The sequence below is a fragment of the Acomys russatus genome, chromosome 1 (assembly GCF_903995435.1).
Source record: "Acomys russatus chromosome 1, mAcoRus1.1, whole genome shotgun sequence".
In the NCBI taxonomy this organism is placed as follows: domain Eukaryota; kingdom Metazoa; phylum Chordata; class Mammalia; order Rodentia; family Muridae; genus Acomys; species Acomys russatus.
Genome location: NC_067137.1, coordinates 86,724,400 through 86,748,453, shown reverse-complemented (window position 1 = coordinate 86,748,453; position 24,054 = coordinate 86,724,400). Strand labels below are relative to the sequence as shown.

Sequence of the window (24,054 nt, the reverse complement as noted above, 5' to 3'; positions counted from 1 at the left end):
TATGACTGTCACGTCATCATCCACATGAAGGGTGAGGGCGGAGCAGATGCAGGTGAGCTTGGAGACAGAGGCCATCTTGTGGACTGCCTGCACAGTGCTAGTCGCCTGTTGAAGTGAGCTTCCTCGGAAGGACTGAGCACCTTGGTGGCAGCTGAGAAAAATGGGATTGCTTATCTAAGAGCCAGCAGCTGAGGTATAAATTCTTTTGCAGAAGGCCCATGCACTAATTTTAGAGTAGTAACAACAGAGACAAATTCTTTCCCTGATGAAATGGGTGCCACTACGTTTTGCATTGTTTTCCATCATTCTGATGGTGCCTGTCATTATATCTGACATCAGAGTTAGTCTGGATGTCCAGCTAGCATAGATGTTGGCATTAGGCCATTGGCAATTTAGGAATATGCTAGCACGGTGTGTTGGATCTTTCCATGTGGCTCAAAGAAGAATTAGAATTTCAGTATAAATGATTTTATGCAGAGATAGAAGAGACAAAAATGATAGAAGGTGGGCTTCTCACTTGGCAGTGGTAATGCTGTTTGTTTCCAGAGGACCCTGCCCAGTGTTTCTTAGAAGGGGGCAGAGACGCAGGACGAGCTTTCCTGATGCTAAGCTGAGAAGGAAAGGTTGTGTTCCTTCATTCTCCATCTCATTTCGCCACACTTGGTCCTTGGAGGCAGCTTATGGCCATCAGTAGGCAAGACAAAGATATAATGGAATCACCCACTTTCCTAAACAAAATCTTTTAACAAATTTCCAGAAGACACCCAGGGACAGGAAGGAGTCTCATTAATAAGCTCCGGCAGAGTACTCAGGTAACGCTGCTCACTCCAGAGCAGTGCCCGGGTCACTCGAGGGCTCTCCACAGAGAGGCTGGGGGTTACTTTAGAGGACCAAGATACACAGACTGAAACGGGTGGTTATAACTTATAATCTTTTAAACCATATAGCTACACCTTACCTTAAAAAAATATCAAGAGAGGCCGAGCGTGGTAGCACACACCTTTAATCCCAGCACTTGGGAGGCAGAGACAGGTGGATCTCTGTGAGTTCGAGGCCAGCCTGGTCTATAGAGCGAGCCTAGGACAGCCAGGGCTACACAAAGAAACCCTGTCTCGAAAAACCAATAAATAAATAAATAAATATTAAATCTAAAATGCCAGTTACTGAAATCGATGTTCACACATTGCATTGAGTACTTGATATGCATTTTTTTACATTGACTCCATGAGGAATTCTCTCTAAAGAGTATTTCTAGGTGGACTAGCTGGACCACAGCCTGTAAGCCATTCCAATGATTCCCCTTCTCTCTATGGATTCATGCTGTAAGTTCTTTCTGTTCATCTAGAGAGCCCCAAAGACCTTTTGAAGACACAGTTACAGCACCAATTACATGGCAGCAGCCTGGAGGACTGGGCCAGGTTCTCCAGAAGGTGATCTATGCTTTGAACCAGCTTCCAATATACACTAGAGTTTCTCCCACAGCCAGGATCCCATAGGTCCAGACATTGAGGAGCAGAAAAAGAAATAGTTCACTCACTATCACCCCTAGTGACCCATTAGGAAAAGTTTACTTCCTGTTCAGTGACCTTAAGTTCTACTTGACTAGAAGTTTTGGTTCCAGAGGTGGGAGTGCTCCCTCCAGGAGTCACAACAAACATTTCACTGAACTGGAGGCTCAGCCCTCCTTGTGGTCACTTGGGGCTTCTGATGCCCTTAAGCCAATAGGCTAAGCCAGGAATAACAGCGTTAGGAGGGGTAATTGATCCAGATTACCAAGGGGGAAATTGGATTGCTTCTTCACAGTGGAGCTAAGAAAGATTATGTCTGGATTGCAGGAGATCCCTTAGGGCAGTGACTCTCAACCCCTTTATGGGTTGCAACCCCTTTAGGGGCCTGAGTGACCCTTTCACAGGGGTCATATATCAGATATCCTGTACATCAAATATTTACATTATGATTCATAACAGTAGCAAAATTACAGTTATGAAGCAGCAATGAACTAATTTCATGATGAGGGGGTCACCACAACAAGAGAAACTGCATTAAGGTGTCACAGCATTAGGAAGTTGAGAACGTTAGGGTGTCTCCTGTGATTAAAGCCAACAGGAAATGATAACAACCTAATCCAGGCAGGATGACAAAGGGCACACACCCTTCAGGAATGAAGGTCTGGATCACTCCTCCAGGAAAAGAGCCAAGACCTGCTGAGTGGAGGAAATAACAGATTGGGTAGCAGAGGAAGGTAATTATAAAAACCAGCCAAGGCCACTTGACCAGATGCAGAGATGAGGATTATAACTGACATGGTTGTTTCTGTCATATTTTGTTAAGTACTCATCCTACAGATATTTGTGTTTCCTTTACTCAGTTTATCATGTGATGTCACGAGAACATCAGCGGCTGTATCTGAGATACTAAAAGAATGTCCTTCAAGGGACACTGTCCCCTATTCTAAATTTATACTTTATTTTCAGTTGTATGAGAAATTGTTATATCATGTTAGGCGTAACTATAATCTGGTGAGATATAGAATGCATTTGTAATTGTATTTGGGATAGTTTCATCATGTTTAGGCATTATTAGGACCTGGCTGTTGTTTTCATGTGGGAATTAAGCATAACATAAGGAGATATGATTGTGTGTCAAGGTGGCAAGGATAGACTTGGGATGACTGTACTGTTCTTGGTTGTCAACTGACTACACCTGGAATTAACTAAAACCCAAGTGGCTGGGCACATCTGTGAGGGATTTTTTTTCCTTAATTAAATCATTTGAGGTGGGAAGATCCACTTCTAATCCAGATCTCTGAGGTGGGAAGACCCACTTCTACTCCAGATCTCTGAGGTGGGAAGACCCACTTCTACTCCAGATCTCTGAGGTGGGAAGACCCACTTCTAATCCAGATCTCTGAGATGGCAGCCTAGATAAAGGACACGGAAGAAGGAACCTTGCGCTTTGTCTGCTCACTCTCCCTAGCAAGCCCATTCCTTCTCTGCCGTTAGAGCCGACTGCTTGGGGGCTGTGGCATGGACTGAAGACCAGCTGAGACAGCCAGCAGACTCAACAACTAGTGGAATCTGGACCTTCTGTTGGTGGACAGCCATTGTTGGGATAGCTGGATGACAGCCTATAAGCCATTCTAATAAACCCCCTTTCCTCTCCCTCCTTGCCGCCCCATCTCCCTAGTGAGTTCCTGGCCAAACAGAGTGAGATTTTAAAAATTTTTTAAATAAATTTTCTTTTTTAAAGTTGTAAAAGCCATAGGAACAAGAAGTATGCTGAGATTGTGGCTCCTAGAACTGTCAGTGGAGACCCATGGACTCACATCAACATGGTGCCTAACAAGACCAGAACAAGACCAGCAACAGACATGCTTACATGGAAGGGAGCGAGTACCTAGCAGTACTGCAAAGGAGTACAACAGCACATTCTGTTAGCCCAGTTTTACAGAAACAGGACACTGAAGCCCATAGCTCTGCTCTGTTTAAGGGCTATCTGATTCCAAAGGACAATGCGGCCTGAATGCGGGTGTTATGACCACTAGGTCAGTGTTCTTTCAATTATGCACATAACACCTTCTAAGATCCCTTTGGAGTAAATGGAACAATCCGATTCACTTATGTTACACTCTTTACTCCAATTTCTCTGTTTTCTACCATGTGCTTCTTCTGGACTAGGCTTCCATTTAGGCCACAGTACACTCAGTTCACTCAGTCACCACGCCTCCTTAGCTTCCCAGCCTTGTTTTTGAAGACCTTGGTAGTTTTGAGAGATGTCAGGGAGTCTGGAGAACTGAACTTGTTGTTCTTAAGATCAGACAGACTCTGGCTCATGGGAAGAAAGCCACAGAGATCTTCACACTGCATCATGTCAAGGGCACGCTATTGCTAGGATTCTCTTCCATAAAGTCACTCCTTTCCCTCTTTCCATGCTACTCTTTAGAAGGCAGTCACTATGTACATAGCCCACACTGACAAAGCGGGCTACTGGAAATACCCCTCCTTCCTCTTCCTTTCTTCTTCCCTTCCTCCTCTATTTAATTATCCATCTATCCACCCACCCACACTACCAACAGCATGGACCTATGGATATTTAGTGCACATCCTGGGCTTTAATCCAGAATATCAATTTAGTTATTTTCAAATAATTAAAGCTGTGTTCACTGGGAGCTCCTGTCTGACCACTCCCTTAATCCAGTGTTCTCAAGCTGTGGATCTAGACCCTTTGGGTTAATGACCCTTTGAGGAGGCAGCATCACATATCAGGTACCCTACATATTATACTGATAGTACAGTTCACAACAGTAGCAAAATTATAGTTTTGGGGTTTTTTGGTTTTGTTTTTTTGTTTTTTGTTTTTCGAGACAGGGTTTCTCTGTGTAGCCTTTGCTGTCCTGTACTAGCTTTGTAGACCAGGCTGGCCTTGAACTCACAGTGATCTGACTGCTTCTGCCTCCCAAGTGCTGGGATTAAATGCAGGCGGCTACATGCTCGGAAAATTTACAGTTATGAAGTAACAATGAGAATAATTTTATGGTGGGGGGGGGTCACCATAACATAAGGAACTGTATTAAAGGGTCACAGCATTAGCAAGGTTAAGAACCACTGCCTTATTACTCTGGTTTTTTGTTTTTGTTTGTTTGTGTGTGTGTGTGTGTGTGTGTGTGTGTGTGTGTGTGTGTGTTACTTTTGCATGGAGTCCTGGGTTCCTTTGCAGGAAACCAAGATCTGAGGAGTAGAGAATGTGCTTTGGTTCTAGTTGTGTTTTAGCCAAATAGTCACTAGCAAAGACATCTTGCTCTAGCTGTGCCAATGTGTACAGGGGGCTTTAGCAGAGGAGCTCAATTCAAGGAAACAACAATACCCCAAATAGGGAAGTCTAAGCAGAAAAGAAAACATACAAAGAACTCTCATTATCAGACAAACCATTAGGCTTGCTATATTTTAAACCAACCCAACATAGTTACACCAGAACTGCAGGAGGCTTAGAACAACAGAGTCATTTGCCGGGGGTCATCAGGAAGAATGCTGATAGTGTCTTCAGCTCTGCCGCACAATAGACACAGCATGGTATACTCCTAGAACAAGACGCAGTGCACGTTACCTCAAGGGACAGGGAGAAAGATGCCCTGCAAGCGGCTGCTCAGTAAAGCTTTCCCACAGACTGTCACTGGTAATCTCTCTGCACATTAGCCTACCTCTTTGACACTTACTAGCAAGGCTTCAGGTTTATCCTATGCACTCCAGGAGCCTTTTGCCTATGTACACTCTTATCATGCATCTAAGCATGGCATTTTGAAAGGGTGAGAAAGCACACATATTTAGCTTCGTGCTTCTATTTAAACTAAGGAAGACATCTGGGCTGGGGCTGCATATAGCTCAACTGATAAGGGACCTGCCTAGCACAACTGGGCATAACAGCACATGGCTATATCCCAGCACTCAGGAGGTGGAGGCAGGAGGATCAGGAGATCAAAGCCACCCTGGACTCCATGAGACCTTGTTTCAAACAAACAAACAAACAAATAAACAAACAAACAAACAAAAAACAGGGGCTGGAGAGATGGCTCAGCAATTAAGAGCACTGTCAGCTTTTCCAGAGGTCCTAAGTTCAATTCCCAGTAACCGCATGGTGGCTCACAACTATCTATACTAGAATCTGATGCCCTCTTGTGGCAAGTAGGTGCACATGCAGATAGAACAGTCATGAAATAAATAAAATCTTCTAAAACAAGACAAACGAACGAAACAACTGGATAAGGGCCAGTGAGATGGCTCAGCAGGTAAAGGGCACTTGCAATGTAAGTTTGGCGACCTGAGCGTGATCCCAGGAACCTACATGGTGAGAGAACCAACTTCTCAGGCTGTGCTCTGACCTCTGCACATGTCCCACAGCAAACATATATTACACACACACACACACACACACACACAGTGATTGAGTAAAATGAACCTCTCTAAAAAATGAATAAATAGAAGCTAGTGGCGCACCCCTTTAATCCCAGCACTCAGGGAGACAGAGGCAGACGGATCGCTGAATTCGAGGCCAGTTGGTCTACAAAGTGAGTCCAGGACAGCCAAGGCTACACAGAGAAACCCTGTCTTGAAATACCAACCAATCAAACAAACAAAAAACAACAAAGCCAACCAATCAAACAAACAAAAAACAAAAAAGTCAAAAATAAATAAATAAGATAAATAATGAAGAAGACTGGGTGTATATTTCTAAGGACAAATTCTTGTTCTTAGGGACTTGTCTTTCCAGGATATATATGTAACAGTAGGGGGAAAAAAAAAGAGACACTATCAAGCTAAAAAGCTATCTTTATCAGCCCTAGGAAACATTTTTTAAGAAGTACATTATATTCACCAGCACGCCATGCCTCATATTTAAACAGTTAATTGTCCGAGATTTCATCTATTTAAGTACCTAAGAAGTTTTATTTATCTTGTGCTTAACAAATGTCTAGACTGATGACAGAAAAGATTTTATTTTAAGCAAAATTCCTTAGGGCAAAGTCCTGCTCTACAGCTATCACAGATGCATTTCCTTTAAGCTTTTTATTTAAAATATTTTTATTTTATTTACAAAAACAAGGATCTCTATTGAATCTATTAGTGCCCCCACACTTGATGTTGCTATTGCTAGCTGTCTGGAAATGGATTCATCAACTAGTGTTTCTTGGGTCTGGACAGTCACTAGAGAGTTCTGCAGAGCTCAACAGTGACAAGGGCACAAAGACCCTAAAGAAGACACATTTCTTTCTTTCTTTCTCTCTTTTATAATTACTTTTATTTTATGTACATTGGTGCTTTGACTACATGTATGCCTGTGTGAGGGTGACAGATTTGCAGATCCCCTGGAATGGGAGTTACAGACAGTTGCGAGCTGCCATGTGGATACAGGGTCCTCTGGAAGAGCAGCCAGTGTTCTTAACCGCTGAGCCATCTATCTCTCCAGCCCCAAAACACATGCCTTTCTTTTTCACCTGGCAAGTCAGACAGCAGACAGTCCCTCCTCCTCCTCTTCCTCTTCCTTCTCCTCCTTCTTCTTCAAGATACGGTTTCTTTGTGTAGCCTTGGCTGTCCTGGACTCACTTTGTAGACTAGACTGGCCTCGAACTCACAGAGATCCGCCTGCCTCTGACTCCCAGTGCTGGGATTACAGGCCCGTGCCACTGCACCCAGCAGCAGCCTGCTGCTTCTTAAAGACTGTTCTTGAATTAATCAATTGGCTGATTGACTAACTCCAGTGCTGGAAGCTAAATCTTGAGCTCTGGATATAATAGGCAGGCATCCTTCCACTGAACTACCTCCGTGCACTCATGATTTTAAAGTCTCCTCTATCCACCCAGTAGTAATCCCTACAAGCTGAAGCTTAGAGAATAGCTACTAGTCATGAGCATAAAACGTAACAGCAATTTACCTTCTACAAAATATTTATTGTAGTCAACTACTTCTACTGCTTGAACCCACCAGACAGCACTATTGGGAAGGCAATCTGTTCTTGGAAACAAAGACAAAAGTAACAAAGTGCAGCCAGGTGGTGGTGGTGCATGCCTGTAATCCCAGAACTTGGGAGGCAGAGGCAAGTAGATATTTGTGAGTTCAAGGCCAGTCTTGTCTACGGACTGAGTTCCGGGACAGTCAAGGATACACAGAAAAACCCTGTCTCAGAAAGAAAAACAACAACAACATTGTGTATATTTGTATGTGCTGTGGATGGGTACATACATGTAAGGGCAGTGCCTACAGAAGCCAAAAAGGGCACTGGATAGCCTTAATATAAAATTTTCAATCTGGAAAGATGCTGGAGACAGTACCATGTAATCCTCCAGGAAATGAGGCAAAGTAGCATTTAAGAAGAGGAAGTACAATGCTCTTCCAGTGGGAAGAGGGGAGGAGAGGCTACTGTTGAAACAATACTTCATACAGGGTGTGTAGGGAAGAGCTGAGGGCACTGAGAGAGAAGCTGGTCCAGCTACAGCCTTGGGATAAGGAGCTCGGACATCATGCTGTAGCAAGGATGGCTAGGGAAGGCCAACGAGGAAGTATAAAAGAATAATTTTTAAAAACCATCTGATGGCTGAGTACAGGATATGGGTTGAGCAAGAGCAGACGTTGGTAAAAGAAGACTGGAGGCAGAGCCCAGTCCAAGAGCGTCTGTTTTCAGGAGCGGTCATTATCTAGACATTATGACTACAGCCATCTTCCTTTTTCCTTTTCTTATGTCCACCCAGAGCAATTTTGGGGGCTGTTCAGAGGTTCCCTCAGCCATAAAGGAAAATGAGCTGGACCCTGGTCCCACAGACATGCCTTACAACAGCTCTCTCAGGACATAGACAGGCAGGGGCTCTAAAGACCTCACGTGGACTCAGGGAAGAGAGCTTCAGGCACTTGTTTCTTCTCTTGTTTTTTGGTTTTTCAAAACAAGAATTTCCCTGTCTAGCCTTGGCTGTCCTGGACTCACTTTGTAGACCAGGCTGGCCTTGAACTCACAGACATCTGCCTGCCTCTGCTTCTCGAGTGCTGGGATTACAGGTGTGTGCCACTGTGCCTGGCTGAGCTAGGTTTTTAGTTTTGTTTTGTTTTGTTTTAAAGATTTATTTATTATTATTATGTATGCAGTGCTCTGCCTACATGTATACCTGCAAGCCAGAGGAGTGCATCAGATCACATTATAGATGGTTGTGAGTGACCATGTGGTTGCTGGGAATTAGACAGAGGACCTTTGAAAGAGCAGTCAGTACTCTTTTTTTTTTTTAATTTGTTTATTTTTATGTTATATACATTGGTATTTTGACTGCATGTATGTCTGTGTGAGGGTATCAGATCCCCTGGAACAGAAGTTATGACCCGCCATGTGGGTGCTGGAACTTGAACCCGGGTCCTCCTTAACCTCTGAGCCACCTTTCCAGCCCCCGAAGCAAGGGGTTCTTAAGGCCACGATATGCTCACTCTTCTTTAGCCACTACTATAGCCTGAACCTTGGCTTTGCTCTAAGTTACACACATCATAAATATTAAGGCATACATTTTGGGATGTTAAAGAGTTCTGGTCAAGATGTTTAGATTAACCAAACCATTTCAGATCAGAACCCGACACATGTGACTGTGTTTCTTTTTCCATTTAAAAATATGAATGAGGGACTGACTGGAGATGGCTCAGCAGTTAAGGGCACTTGCTGTTCCTATTGCTCTTACAGGAGACTTGGGTTCAGTTTCCAGCAGACCTGGGCTCAGTTTCCAGCACCCACATGCCAGCTCATGCCAAGTGTGACTCTAATTCCAGGGGATCCAATGTACTCTTCTGGCCTCCATAGGTACCAGGCACAAATGTGGTACACATACATACATGCAGCCAAAACATTCATACAGATAATAAAAATAAGTAAAATCCCGGGCTTGAGAGGACCTGGGTCCAAGTCCCAGCAACCGTGTGGCAGTTCACGATTGTTTGTTTGTTTTTTGTTTTTTGAAACAAGGCTTCTCTGTGTAGCCTTCACTTTCCTGGACTTGCTTTGAGGACCAGGCTGGCCTCAAACTCACAGCGATCTGCCTGCCTCTACCTCCCAAATGCTAGGATTAAAGGTGTGCGCCACCACCGCCCAGCAACGATGATTAACTCCAGTTTCGGGGAATCTGACACCTTCTTCTAGTCTCTATGGGCACTGCATGCACATGATACCACACACAAAACAAAATCTCAACAACAACAACAACAAAAAAGTAAAAACTTAAATATATGACTGGGAGGTATATGCTATTTTATAGTTCTGTTGTGGCTAATTAACTTTATTTCCCTACGTAAATACTATCCAGATTTGAATTACTTGAAAAATATTCCCTTGACAGCTGAAAGTTCTAACCTTATAGTCTTATTTTATGGATAAACATGAAGTTCACACAGAGTCAGTCTGAAAGCTTGAAAACAAGGAAGAGCCCCGGGTCCCAGTTTGTCCAGAGCTAGGCCCCACTGCTGACCTGTGAATGTTCAGCAACTCTGAGCCTCCCCCAGAGGCCAGCCTTCTTCACGCGCTGTCCTGACTGCAAGAACACTAACAGAACAAATCCCCTTCTCTCTAGTGCTTTTGCTTTTCTCTGCCAACCTAGACACAGCCATCTTGACATAGCCATGGACATAGCCAACCTTGACACAGCCATCCTGACACAGCCATCTTGCAATATAGGTTTTTGTTTTTTGTTTTTGAGAACAGAGAGTCGCTCAACTCCACACACCAACAAGCACAAAGAAAGACAGTCTCCTATCAGACTCTCATACCCACCAAGAGGATAGAATGATACATGGAATTTGCTCTGTAGACCAGGCTGGTCATGAACACAGAGATGGGCTTGCCTCTGCCTCCTAAGTGCTGGAATTAAAGGTGTGAGTCGCTACCACCATTACCACCTGGCAGCCAACACTTAAATTAAGCCAACTGTGCAATTCCCACAGCAAGTGGAGGAAAGGCAGCAAAGCAGTAATCTCATAAAGACCTGCAATGACACACGAGAGAGACAGCTCAGCAGTGAAGAACGTTTGCTGCTCTTACAGAAGACCCAGGTTCAGTTCCCAGCATCAACAAGGTGGCTCACAACCATCTCTTGCTCTAGTTCCAGGGAATCTAGGGCCCTCTTCTGGTCTATGCAGGCACCAGGTACACACACACACACACACACACACACACACACACACACACACACACACACAGGCAAACATATATACATACACACAAAAACAAATACATCTTTTAAATCTGTTTTAAAGAAGAGGGAATCCACAGTGGGTTAATGCAATCCAACGGCAGGACTGGCATATCATTTGTAAGGCACATATTTTGACCTGTGACTCCTGTGAAGACGCACAGATCCACCTGCCTTTACAGTTTCCCGGCTCACACAGGTGAAGACAGGGTGGTCTCCTGTGACAACTGCCAGCACTTCATTACAAAAATTGTGTGTAGATGCTCAAGGATACATTCGTCTTTGTCCCTCCTTAATGACACCCATATATACACTTACCTGAAACTCATCCATGACACTGAATGTATACTCATGCCTGGCCACTACATGATGACAATTCTTACACAGATCTGTCAAAACAAAGACATGTAAGTCTGAAGAAGTTTCTTAAAACAATGAAATAACAGAAATATCTATTCTCAGCATATAACATAATAAAGGAAGGAATCTTAACTCTGTCACATTTAACAAAGCAGGAAACCCATTAGAATACTGACCTTAAGAAATCCAGATTCTAGCTGGAAGCAGTGGTGCACACCTGTAATCCCAGCACTCTGGGAGGCAGAGGCAGGAGGAGCTCTGTGAGTTCAAGGCCTGCCTGGTCTATAAATTGAGTCCAGGTCAGCCAAGGCTACACAGAGAAACTCTGTCTGGAAAAAACTAAAAACCAACCACCCCCCCCCAAAAGAAATACAGATTCTATTACAACTTTCCCTAGTAAGGATCCAAACTACTCAAGGACTCAATGTGTGCATATTAACTCCCACTGAACGCTCCCAAGAGAAATTAGTAAGCAGATACTTAGGTGCTGTTTATTATTTAGGTTTGCTGTCCTAGGGACTGAACCGAGGGAGGTACTCTACCACTGACCTACATCCCCAACCTTCTTGTTATTTTTGAGTCAAGGTCTCACTAAATTGCCCAGACTGGCTTTGAATTCATTCAGTGCTGAGATTATAGATGTGTGCCTCCATGCTCAGCAACTGTAAAGACTTTCACCTTTCACCTCCTGAGTAGCTGAGATTGAGCTGGTAAGATTCAGTAAAGGTGCTTGTCACCACACAGTTAGGAAAAAAAGGTCTGTGCTACTAAGTCTACTGTTGTTTTTAAAAAACAACAACAACAACAACAACAAAACCCAATGTGTGTTTTTAAAAGCATGGACCCATATGGCTATGCAAAAGCAGCTATTCTCAGGAATGACAGAACATGTACAGCTATAACTAGACATAAATAAACCCAACAGTGGACATGAAAGTGAATTTGAGGTAGCAAAATATTGTACTAAATACAATGTAGCAATAATTGATAAACTGTAGTTACGATGTGGCAGATACTCTTTAAATACTTCTGTAGCTATTTACATAATCTCAAATTCAATGAACATAATATTATTACTACTTTGTCAGGAAACAAAGGCACACTGTGGTTACACACAGATGACTACAGAGAGCCAGAATTCCTAACCTAAGAGTGTGGCCCCAGAACACGGCTCTTACTCACTATGCCCTGCTACCTCGAACAAAATGCATCTTAAAGGGGACATAGGCTTTAAAAGGAAGGCAAAAATAAAATACTGTCTGGAATATTTTTAACTGTCTGAGCCTATTCTAAGAGCTTGGTGTTTCTGATACTTGTCTTTAAAAGTATTATCAGCACACTTGTTCCTTATTTATATTCAGAACATACCTAAGAACCAGAAGAAAAACCAAAAGGAGATGCAAGCAGTTTAAGCATTTGTCACCCGGCCAGGTGCTAATATGTACATTCATTTCCTTTATCCCCAGAAATTCTTAGCACTCATCTCAAAATGCATTCACTCTCACTGCACATGTGATTTCCCAGTGTCAAGGATGGGAAGGTCCCAGTTATAAAAGCAAGAGAAGGAAAAAGCAGAGGGACAGTGGGACAGGAGGCCAGAACAGGTGAAAACACAGAAGCAAAGATGGAAATAACAGGGTCATGCAGTTACGGGTAAAATGGCCCTAGGCTGTGTCACTGTGACCCCCCTTTCCTCCCATCCCTTTTCTTTCTCCTACTATACAGCGCTGGTTGGCGTTGGACCTCTGATCCTTCCCGCTTCCACCCTGCGATGCTAGGATAGCAGGGGTGAAACACCACACCAGGTTAGTGCTGAACACTTTATACTCTTTGGAGGAGGACACTCCTCTATTAAAAGATGGTAAAAGCAAAAACTCATACTTTATGAACCCAACGTTTAAAATACAAATGCCTAGCTGGGAGTAGTGGCTCATCCCTTTAACAGCAGCTCTTGGGAAGTTAAAGGGAGCAGCCACGAGTTTTAGGCAGTTTGGGCTACAGAATGAGTTACAGACTAGCCTGAGCTACAAAATGAGATTTTTATTTATTTATTTATTTATTTATTTATTTATTTATTTATTTATTTATTGAGACAGGGTTTCTCTGTGTAGCCTTGGCTGTCCTGGACCAAGCTGGCCTTGAACTCACAGCAATCCACCTGCCTCTGCCTCCCGAGTGCTGGGATTAAAGGCATGCGCCACCACTGCCCAGCACAAAATAAGATTTTACCTCAAAGATCCAACAAAGAAGGGTCTGTGTAAGATGAAAGTCTTTACAACTGGCTGGGCATGGAGGCACACATCTATAATCTCAGTACTAAGGAGGCAGAGCCAGGGAGACCACATAATCACCCCAAGCAGGCACAGTGTGGAGATGCTAGGTAAAGGAGGTCCTGACTGTATTTTCCACTCAGGAACTTACCAGGAAGTATGCACTGTGACTCAACACTATGTGCCCTCAGAACACCCGTACAACACACCAGCTGCTGAAAGTTGGTGCCTGCTAACATCTGCATTTCAAAACGAACTCTACTCACGGTCATAGGTGACTATTTCTTCTCCGTCTTCCTCTTTCAGGGATCTGTTTGTGATCAGCATAAAATCCCGCTTACTGCACACGGCACAGCCTGCAAAGTTCAGTAAGAACGATCCATTCTCCAGACACGTGCTCCCCTAGAGTGGAGAAGAGGAATTCTCTTATGCTTTGAATTCCTTAATGAAACTGACCAACAGACTCAGTCTCTACAAGCCAAAGACACAGCCAGAACACACTCGCTTTAAGTATTTTCTTAAGAAACCAGCTTTCCCACAGAATTACTACTTCTGAGGACTTGACGCACATGTTAAGTCCATAAATCTCTAAGGACTACAAGTGTGTTGACAAGAGAGAAGCAGGGCTGGGGATGTGCTCAGTGGTAGAACATCTGCCCAGCACGTGTGTGAGGCCTTCAGTGTAATCCCGATACCACAAAGCAAACACATATAAGAGAACTAAGTCCAAATACTTAGAAATAGCAGAGAAAAACAACATTCAATATGAAAAGGAAATTAGTAAATTAAAAGAAATTATTTTTCAAAGATTTATTTATCATGTACAGTGTTCTGTCTGCATGTATGCCTGAACACCAGAAGAGGGCACCAGATGGTTTTGAGCCACCAATGTGGTTGCTAGGAATTGAACACAGGACCTCTGGAAGAGGCTGTCCTTGAACTCATAGAGATCTGCTTGCCTCTGTCTCTCAAGTGCTAGGACTAAAGGTTTGTGCCACCACTGCCTGGCTCAGTGAATGACTTTTAATAAATGCATAAGTCAAGTAAGCTCACCCTAATTGAAATATGGACTGGTTCTACTTCCCCAGGAAGCTCCTTCACTCTTTGTAGTCTGTTCCTAATATCCACAGCATAGCGGAGACCCACTGATATTTTCTTTCCAATCTTTCATGTTCCAGAATTTTATGCAAACAGTTAGAATATTCTTTTGTTTCTGGTTTCTTTTCTCAATATAACATCTAAGCTCATTATTGCTTTTTACTGCCCAGTAGTGTTCTATGCATTTAGCTGATGGTGGGCATTTGAATTGTCTTCAGTTTGGGGCTATTATGAATAAAGCAATTATAAAGATTCGCATACAAGGCTTGCATAGATACGGGTCTTCTCTTGGGTAAATACCTACAGATTCAATTTTGGATCACAAAGGTTATCTTTTAAGTGGTATATTGAACTTTGTAAGAAGGTACCAAATGTTTCTCCCAAGTTCTCCAGTCTTTTACAAAGTGTGTGTATGTGTGTGGTCTGTCTATGGGTCTGTACAAGTGGACACATAATGCCCTTGGAGGCCAGAGGTCTTGGATTCCCCCTGGAGCTGCAATCACAGGTAGCCGTGAACCCCTGATACGGTTTCTGGGAACTGAACTCCGGTCCTCTGCAAGAGCAGGCAGATCTCTGAGTCTGAGGCCAGCCTGGTCTACAGAGTGAGTTCCAGGACAGTCAAGACTACACAGAAAAACCAACCAACGAAATAAATAAACAAGCAAACAAGTTTGGAAAAAACCTGGAACTATTCTGACAAGGACTACAACACAGAAAACAATGATTATTTCAGAGCATACATGTCACCGCAGCTATAAGCATATGGTTTATGTAAGCACTGTGTAAGTTCTGTCAGGAAATGCTTACAATTAAAACTGAGGGCTGATCTTGATTGGGGGAGCACTTACATGAAGCCCTGGGTTCGGGACCCAGTACCACATAAATGGAGCAGGGTGGTTGTAGTGATCCCAGTACTCAGGCGGAAGCACGTGGATCAGACACTCAAGTCATCCTTGGCTACACAATGAGGTCAAGGCAGGCCTGAGACACATGAGACCCTGTTTCTGAGAGGGGCAGTGAGCGCAGTGACACGTAGAAGGCTGGGGACTCAGCTCAGTGGAGAAGAGGTCTCTACTGCTTTTCTATTCCCCATTCCATTGATTTCTACTCTGACCTTCCCTCCTTCCTTCTCCTGGCTTGAAGGTTGGTGTGCCCTTGTTTTCCACTGGAATGTTAGCCTACTGGTTCCAGATGGTTCTTTTTTATATAGGTATTTACAACCATAAATCTTTAAACTGAGGAGTCATTTTAAAAAGCCCTAGTCATGCACAACTTCAAGTATATGAACTTGGGTAGCTAAGTTTTAAATGAGGCATATGCAATGTAGTTTTAATTTTTTTGTCTCTGGTTCAATTAGTGGTTCATTTCTGCCGTGCCACCACCCGAGTATAAAGCTAAGGGGGAAAACATGACACTCAAGTTTCATTCACACTGTGTTGAAAATATTTTGTTACAATATTAGAAAATGGAATACAGTTTTAGTTCCAACTTGTTTGCAAATTGCTTTTCTGGAAAAAACAATACTTCACAACTTAGTTTTTAAAAAGTTGGGCTGGGGGTTAACGAGATGGCTCATCAGGTAAAAGTGGTGACAATTCAAGCCTGATGACCTGAGTGCCACCCCTGAGAAGACAAGGGACTCCTGAAAGCTGTCCTCCGACCGCCAAACACTCACACAGCAAATGCACAGCTGTGCGACATGCACATGCACGCACACTCTCACACACACAAATAACATTAATTTTTAAAAATTGGGTTCAGGAAATTGGTGGTCTGTTTTCAAGTAAACTCAAGCTTGAATTTAAGTTCTCAGTGTAACATTACAGGCCAGTAAGCTAGAACCCTGCTGGGAACCAACCTCTGTGTGTTCTAGTCTGTGAAATCATCCACTCAAAGATAAATAACTAAATATCACTTATTGTGTATTTAAAGCCTCCTAACAAAGTCAGGTCTACACAGTGAGTTTCAGGACAACCAGGGCTATGTAGAAAGAAACAAACAAGAGGAATTAAAAAAAAAAATCTTCCCAACAGCTACTGCCTCTATTATTATTATTTTGTTGTTGCTGTTTTTTAAGACAATGTTTCTCTGTGTAGTCTTGGCTGTCCTGGAACTCACTCTATAGACTCTGAACTCTGCCTTCCCACTGGAATCAAAAGTATGCACCACCGCCGCCCTGCATTTACTATTAGTGTGTGTGTGTGTGTGTGTGTGTGTGTATTGTGGCTTCTATTCTTTAAAATATGCCATGGTGCATAGCCACACACATACATACACATAATTAAGAAGTAATAAAAATAAATCTTTCAAAACATATGCTATGGCTTAAAAAGAGTCCCAATTAATTGGGAGAAGAATCCTGGATTGTGGAAAAACAATTCCCCATGGGCATTATCCAGGAGATCCTAAATGGTCACTTAGCTTCTATGAGCAAGGCTGCACTCAATTACCATTCTCCATCTGTGTCTGAAGTTGCATTGGAAACTTTCTTAATATCTACTCAGTAGTTGTTTCCAAATCTGTCTTCTCAAATTCCAAAGAAACATTTAATTTTTTATTCACAACAGCCCTTTAATTATTTAAAACAGGATAAAAGCTGGGAGAACGTTTCCAAAGGGCACTTTCAGCTTTCTGCACTGCTCTGCCCTTCACTCTTCAATGCTGACACTCTATATTGCTCTTATTACATTTCTTTACTTATTTGGGGGGGGGGGTCCACACGTGCTACATGTGGAGGTCAGAGGCTAACATGAAGGACTTGGCAGGCAAGTGTCTTGACCTGCTACGTCTTCTTGCCAGCCCGGTGCATCTCCCTTTTATTTTTTATTGTATTTATTTATTTATTTTTGTTTTTTTCAAGACAGGGTTTCTCTGTGTGACCTTGGCTGTCCTGAACTTGCTTTGTAGACCAGGCTGGCCTCGAACTCACAGCAATCCACCTGCCTCTGTCTCCCGAGTGCTAGGATTAAAGGCGTGTGCCACCACACCCAGCTGCATCTCCCTTTTAATTTGCACTATCATTTTACTCTGAATAAAGTTATCGAGCTACTTCTGGGGGGTTGGGGGGGGGTGGGGAGAAAAGAATGAACAGACTGTCTCTTTTTAAAAGAGTAAAACATCTTAAATTATAAGTGTCTTTGTCTCTGTGTGTACATAGTGAGTGCAGGTGCCTGTGGAGGCCAGGAGGGTCTTGGATCTCCCAGAGCCAGAGTCACAGGCTGCTGTGAGCCTCCTGACAAGAGAGGGAGCCAAACGTGGATTCTCTGCTGCAGTATTAAATGCTCTTGACTTCTGGGCCATCTCTCTAGCCCCTAACCAGCTCTGTTAAATACCTCCACAGGGAACTTTTCCTTATGGTACCCAGTGTGCAATGTTCATCAGTAAGTCTCATAAAAAATGCTTTCTAGATTAAAAAAAAAAGCATAAACTAAAACAATATAGAAAAACAATAAAAGCAAAAGTATAAAAATAGTAAATAATTATAAGCAAACAGAAGAACCACTAGACAAATAAAAAAACAAAACAAACAAATAAACAAAACCACTTCTTACATCCCAGAAGCTTCTCCCCATTCTTTTTTGTTTAAAGATTTATCTTTATTTATTTGAATGCCTGCTTGGTTCTCATAAGGAGTTGGGTCCCCTGGCCCTGGAGTTATAGACAGCTGCTTGCTTCCATGTTGGTGCTGAAACTGAATCCAGGTGCTTTGCAACCCCATTCACTGCGCAATCTCTCTGGCCCCTAGTATGAGCACTCGATCATGCTCTATGCAGCAGCCATCAACGCTGCACTATAATGTCTTTATATGATAAATGTCTTTATAGTAACTTCTTGTTTCCCCAGTCTAGTTTTACTAACCATGAAAGTCTTCCTGCATTTTAGTTTGCTTGATTTAAATTTTCACTTTCTATGTTCTTTCATCAATACTGTCAGACTAAAGTCAGATTGCGGCACCTAATTCTGGCTCAGGGCTCCTTGACCTCTTAGCAGTCCTTTGTTTAATGGTTGTCCTCTGTAACAGCTGGTCTCTACCCATACAATGCCAAGTTGGTTCTTCATTGTGACAATAAAAAATGTCTCTGGATCCTGCCAAATACTCCTCAGAGGCAAAAACGCTTCCGCTTGAGAGCCAATGCTGTAGACTAACTCACATTCTCAACTCTACTTTTATGAACTTGAGTTCTGCTCTAGCCTAGTACTACAAATAATGACCTTACATTCTTATACACATTGCCAGGAGACGCGCACATGCATTTTTCTAGAAGAAGCACTTCTGTGTCATTTCAATGTACATTTCTATTTGATAATGAATGTTCATTTTTTACACACCATCTTGGTTGTACTATAATGAAATTCATATTATATAACAATCTAAAAAAAACTTACATATCATTCCCACACACCAAAAAAACCTGGTTTTTTTTTCGAGACAGTGTTTCTCTGTGTGGCCCTGGCTGCCCTGGAACTCACTCTGTAGACCAAGCTGGCCTCCCCAGTGCTGGGACTCAAGGTCTGCACCACTACCCCCAAGCACCACTCACCAAATATTAAGAAAAAGAGCTATGAAGATGTTTTTACCTCCAAACCAACTCAAGGATCATTCATCTTGCTATGTCCCTTCAGTTTCTTTCTCCTCCAAATCGCCATCATCCGAAAACCACCCTATTTGGATGGAAACACCACAGTCCTACTTTCTATCAGTTTTCCCTTTCACTACATTTAAATGGCGTCTGTCAATCATACTCCCCCAAACTGCAAGAACGAGAAAAGTCAAGCTTCAAAACCCCCTAGGCCTGAGAGAAACAAAGACTTAAAATAAGGGCTGGAGGTAAGTTCCGTCCATAGAGTGCATGCCTGGAAGGTACAGACCCTAGGTTCAATCCTCAGTACCCAGAGGAAGGGGTGGGAAAGAGAAAGGACAAGGAAAAGAGAAAGGGACGGGAAGGGGATCTCAGTCTAGTTTTGGCTCTCATGCTTGGGCATGTGATAGTTCCTCTGTGGGCACCAGTTCTACCATCTTCAATATGGGTTAGAGCAAGACGCTGGGGGGCGGCGGTTGTAGCCCAATTGTGGAAAGGTTGCCTACTACGCACTGTGGGTTCTATCCCTAATATCTTGTAAATAGGGCCCAGGGGTGCACGCCTGTAGTGCCAACGTTTAAGAGCTAGAGGAAGGAGGATCAGATATTAAAGACCATCCTTGGCTACATAATGAGTCTGAAGCCAGCCTGGGCTACATGAGACCTGTCTCAAAAAAAAAAAAAAAAAAAAAAAAAAAGTGGGTTCTAAAATGACCTTAGAGGTTCATCCAGCGCCAAAATTAGGTAAATGAATTTCATCAAATCGAGCTGGAGGATGAAGCCTGGATGGAAGGGAGGGACTGAGGCTGCGAGGCTGTTAACCGGGGTTCGGTAGGTAACAGGAGGTTTCCCTGTAGTCCCCAACAACACACAAGACCCGGAAAGACCACTGACGTTAGTCACCAGGGAGGGGGTCACTGGGATGACAGGACTCCAGAGTGGGCCCTGGCCTGTCTAGGAATGTCAGCCGAAGACCGAGCCCATATGAGGCACTTCGCGCCCACTTGCTCACCCGATTGGGGTACTCCTTCTCCACACAGTCCCCACACATCGCCACGCAGTTTACGGGAGAACGCCCAAACGATTCCCGGAAGACGAAACCTCGCGAGAACTCAGTCTGTCGCCGCACGCGCTCTAAGTATTACACGGCTAGCTATAAGTCTCCGCCCATAACAACGGTTGTTAGGCGGGGCTCACCGCGGTCTCCCGGCAACGAGGGTGAGCCAGGGATTGGATGCAAACATCTTCAGGTACTGAAAAGATTTGTCAAGAAAGGGAAATGGGTCTCAGCCTGGGCGGACTTCTAATAGGTGCCTTCTTGAACTGTGATAAAAATGTGAATCACAGTACTGCAAGAAAGGGAATTTTCTCCTTGCGTCCATTTACTGCAGATTTTAAAAACCTGAAATAATAGTTTAAATACCGTTTCGTGCTATAATAAGAGACAACAGATCAGACTTCAGAGAGTGAGTAAGCAGGTGTTTGGGAAGAGAAACTTAGAGCGCTGATGAGACTCTAATAAAATATTTAAATTAGATTCTTTCACATTGTACAAAAATCAATTAAAATTTGATCAAACCCCTTTATCTAAAACTGGGAACACCGGAACTTCCAGAACACAGGGGATAGCTGTCAAGGCATTGCCTCGGGCATGACCTTTTTGAATAGTGCATCAACCAACACAAACACAGGAACTAACCCAAAGAATCAACAGAATAGACTTCATGGAAAAGTTTTTATTCAGCAAAGGACACAATTAGCAAAGCAAAACAGTCCACAAGGTGGGAAAACATCTTTACCAGCCATTTTTCAGAGTGGGGGCTAATATCCAGAATTTACAAAAATTGCAGAAACTAAATAACAAAGAAACAAAACTGCAAGTAAATTGAACAGACACTTCAAAATGAGAAATATGCCGGGCGTTGGTGGTGCACGCCTGTAATCCCAGCACTTGGGAGGCAAGGGCAGGTGGATCGTTGTGAGTTAGAGGCCAGTCTGGTCTACAAAGCAAGTCCAGTATAGTCAAGGCTACAACAGAGAAACCCTGTCCCAAAAAACAAACAAACAAACAAACAAACAAAATGAGAAATACAAATGGCCAATGACTATTTTTTAAAAGTGTTCAATATCTTCAGCCATCAGGAAAATGCAAATTAAAACAATTTTGAGGTTCCATCTCACCCCAGTCATAATGGCCAGCATCAATAAATCTGATAACAAATGTTATTCGCTGTTGATGTGATGCAAGTTAACACAGCCATTGTAGAAATTGGTTGAAGAATTTTCAAAAAATTAAAACTAGAGCTACCATATGACCCTGTTATTTCACTCCTGGGCATTTACTCAGAAAACCCCATGCTCTAACATAGGATTATTTGCATTTCTTTGCTTATTGCTGGTTTATTTGCTCTAGCAAAGAATTGGAATCAACCTAGTTGTCCTTCAACAGATGCATGGGAAATGAAATTTAATCCCAGCACTCGGGGAGGTAGAGGCAGGAAGATTGCTGTGAGTTTGAGTCCAGCCTGGTCTACTAAGAAAGTCCAGGACAGCCAGGGCTACACAGAGAAACCCTGTCTCAAAAAACAAACAAACAAAGAAAAATTTCTATATGTGAAAAAATAGAGCTGAGCAGTGGCACACATGACTTTAATCCCAGCACTTGGGAGGCAGAGGCAGGCAGATCTCTGTGAGTTTGAGGCCAGCCTGGTCTACACAGTGAGTTTCAGGACAGCCAGAGCTACACAGGGGAAGCCTGTTTCCAAAAAGAAAAGAAAAGAAAAGAAAAGAAAAAGACTATTCAGCTTTAAAGAAAAACTGAAATTTGCAGGAAAATAAGTGGACTTAAAATATTAAGCAAAACAATACAATCTCAGGAAGGAAAAAACCTGTTCTACCTGATACATTGAATCTAGTCACTAATGTATGCATATATGTAAATAAATGTATATGTGGGTACAGTATTATATGTAGAAAAGAGAACAAGAAAGGCTAAATGTTGCAGGATGAGGGAGGTCTGAATACAGGCGATAAACATGAGCTGTGGAAGAGAACATAAAGGATAGTCATGGGTTTTTCATTCTTGCTGGTGAAATGCATAAAGTATATTTGGCAGTGGAAGTATAAAATCCAATGTGAGGCCCCACAGCTTCCATTCCTAATGACTATGCTAACCGCATACAAGCTTATTGACTTGTATAGTCTTTGAGTGTGATTAATTTTTATCTTTTTGGGGGCAACTTTTAAAGTATAATAAATAATTTAAAAATTAATAGCTAAAATATTTAAAATATTAATAGCAAATGACCTCTGAGCAACATGAAGATGGCAAACATGTTTCTATGCCTTAGTTTCTTTTCTGGTGCTATGAAAACACACCATGACCAAGGCAATTTTTAGAAGAAAAAGTTTATTGAGGGCTGGCTTACAGTTTCAGAAGGTGAGTCCATGACCATCGTGGCAGGGAGCATGGCAGCAGGCAGGCGGGCATGGTGGGGGAGCAGTAGCTAAAAGCTTACATCTGAGATGATTGGGAGGGAGGGAGGGAGGGAGGGGAGGGGAGGGGAGAGGAAGAGAGAGAGAGAGAGAGAGAGAGAGAGAGAGAGAGAGAGAGAGAGAGACACAAATAGACTGGCATGGGCTCTGGAAACCTCAAAGTCTATCCCCAGTGACCAGTGACACACCTCCGCCAACAAGGCCACGCCTCCTAATCCTTCCCAAACAGTTCTACCAAACTGGGGTCCAAGCATTCAAACATACGAGCCTGTGAGGGGCCATTCTCGTTCAAACCACCACACTATTTCTCTGTGTTACGGAATCAGGCAAGCATGTGAATGCAAGGCCAGCCCAATCATGCCTGTCACTTCCAATCCTCTCAATCTCAAAATACTGTGACTGGCATTCTGCCTTTTCTTTTCCTTCCATATTGAAAGCATCTAATTATGTGTTTCTGATCAGCTTGTCTTCATCACATACCCAGCTACTCCAATGGAGATATTTACTGGGAACACCAGTATTCTCTTTGAATTTTTAGGAGAAAGATTGGTAAACACATAAGGCTCTATAAAATTCAACTCCTCTAAAGAGACGAATAACAATTTAAAACAGATTGGGTTTTCTGATATGGGAGTTTTGTCTCCACTGAAGCATTAAAATTATAGCTTTCATAACTTGTGTTAAGGATCTTAATTTTTCTATTATAGTTTTATTTTATGTGTATGGGTTTTTGCTGCATGTATGTGAGTGCACTGCAGGCATGCCTGCTACCCATGGAGGCCAGAGGAGGACATTGGATCTCTTGGAACTAGAGTTACAAATGGTTGTGAGATGTCATGTGGGTGCTGGGAATAGAACCTGGGTCCTCTGGAAGAGCAGCCAGTACTCTTAACCACTGAGCCATCTTCCCAGCCTCTGTTAGGATCTTCAATAGCTACTGAAAAGCTGTGCAAACTACTGTTATTGTTTTACTTTATTCTTGGAGAAATTATAATGGCTCCGGAGTGTATGACACTTTAAATCTTTCTCTTTTAGTTTCTAATTTGATGCAATTACAAACTTATAAGGTAGGCAAGAAATGTATGTCCCCTCTTTTCAGATAAAGAATGAAGGAGAAAAGTAGTTAAACACGTCAGTAGTAACAGAACCATTCAGTAGTCAGCCAAGACCAGCACTCTGGCCCTGTTCTCCACTTACTTACTTACTAATACAGCGGCCAGTAGCCATAGTGTGTGTATTTAGAAACTGAGTCCCAGTCTGGCCCAGAACTTGCCATATAGTTCAAGCAAGCTTTAAAAGTCTCTTACCTGAGCCTTCTGAGTGCTGATATTACAGAAATGAGCCACCAAGCTTGGTTACAAAGCACTCTCAAGTGTGTATATCTCTTGTTTTGTTTTGTTTTGGTTTTGGTTTTTGAGACAAGGTTTCTCTGTATAGCCTTGACTGTCCTGGACTCACTTTGTAGATCAGGCTGGCCTTGAACTCACAGCAATCCACCTGCCTCTGCTTCCCAAGTGCTGAGATTAAAGGTGTGCGCCACCACTGCCCAG

At 42.9% G+C, this 24,054-nt stretch overlaps 1 protein-coding gene across 2 annotated transcripts; it reads right to left on the bottom strand.

Annotated features, from left to right (window-relative positions):
- Positions 1 to 4,729: 4,729 nt before the first annotated feature.
- Positions 4,730 to 20,149, bottom strand: Churc1 (churchill domain containing 1). 2 transcript variants are annotated; one of them, XM_051147918.1, is made up of 4 exons: positions 20,022 to 20,149; positions 13,599 to 13,734; positions 11,021 to 11,091; positions 4,730 to 5,077 (listed from the first exon to the last, which is right to left on the bottom strand). In XM_051147918.1, exons 1-4 carry the CDS (start codon positions 20,058 to 20,060, stop codon positions 4,985 to 4,987), a joined length of 339 nt encoding a protein of 112 aa, XP_051003875.1. In that variant the 5' UTR covers positions 20,061 to 20,149; the 3' UTR covers positions 4,730 to 4,984. The 2 variants fall into 2 exon arrangements, 1 of the variants encoding a protein (XP_051003875.1); XR_007830798.1 differs by lacking the exons at positions 11,021 to 11,091; positions 13,599 to 13,734.
- Between the last annotated feature and the right edge of the window lie 3,905 nt (positions 20,150 to 24,054).

What these genes read in the sequence shown, in the direction of transcription:
- Churc1 (XM_051147918.1), bottom strand. Translation starts at nt 20,060, where the DNA reads ATGTGTGGGGACTGTGTGGAGAAGGAGTACCCCAATCGG. An exon ending in AGAAATAGTCACCTATGACC is followed by an intron (nt 11,092 to 13,598) that starts GTGAGTAGAGTT and finishes TTGTTTTGACAG; the next exon opens with ATCTGTGTAAGAATTGTCAT. An exon ending in GTGTCATGGATGAGTTTCAG is followed by an intron (nt 5,078 to 11,020) that starts GTAAGTGTATAT and finishes GTCTTGTTCTAG; the next exon opens with GAGTATACCATGCTGTGTCT.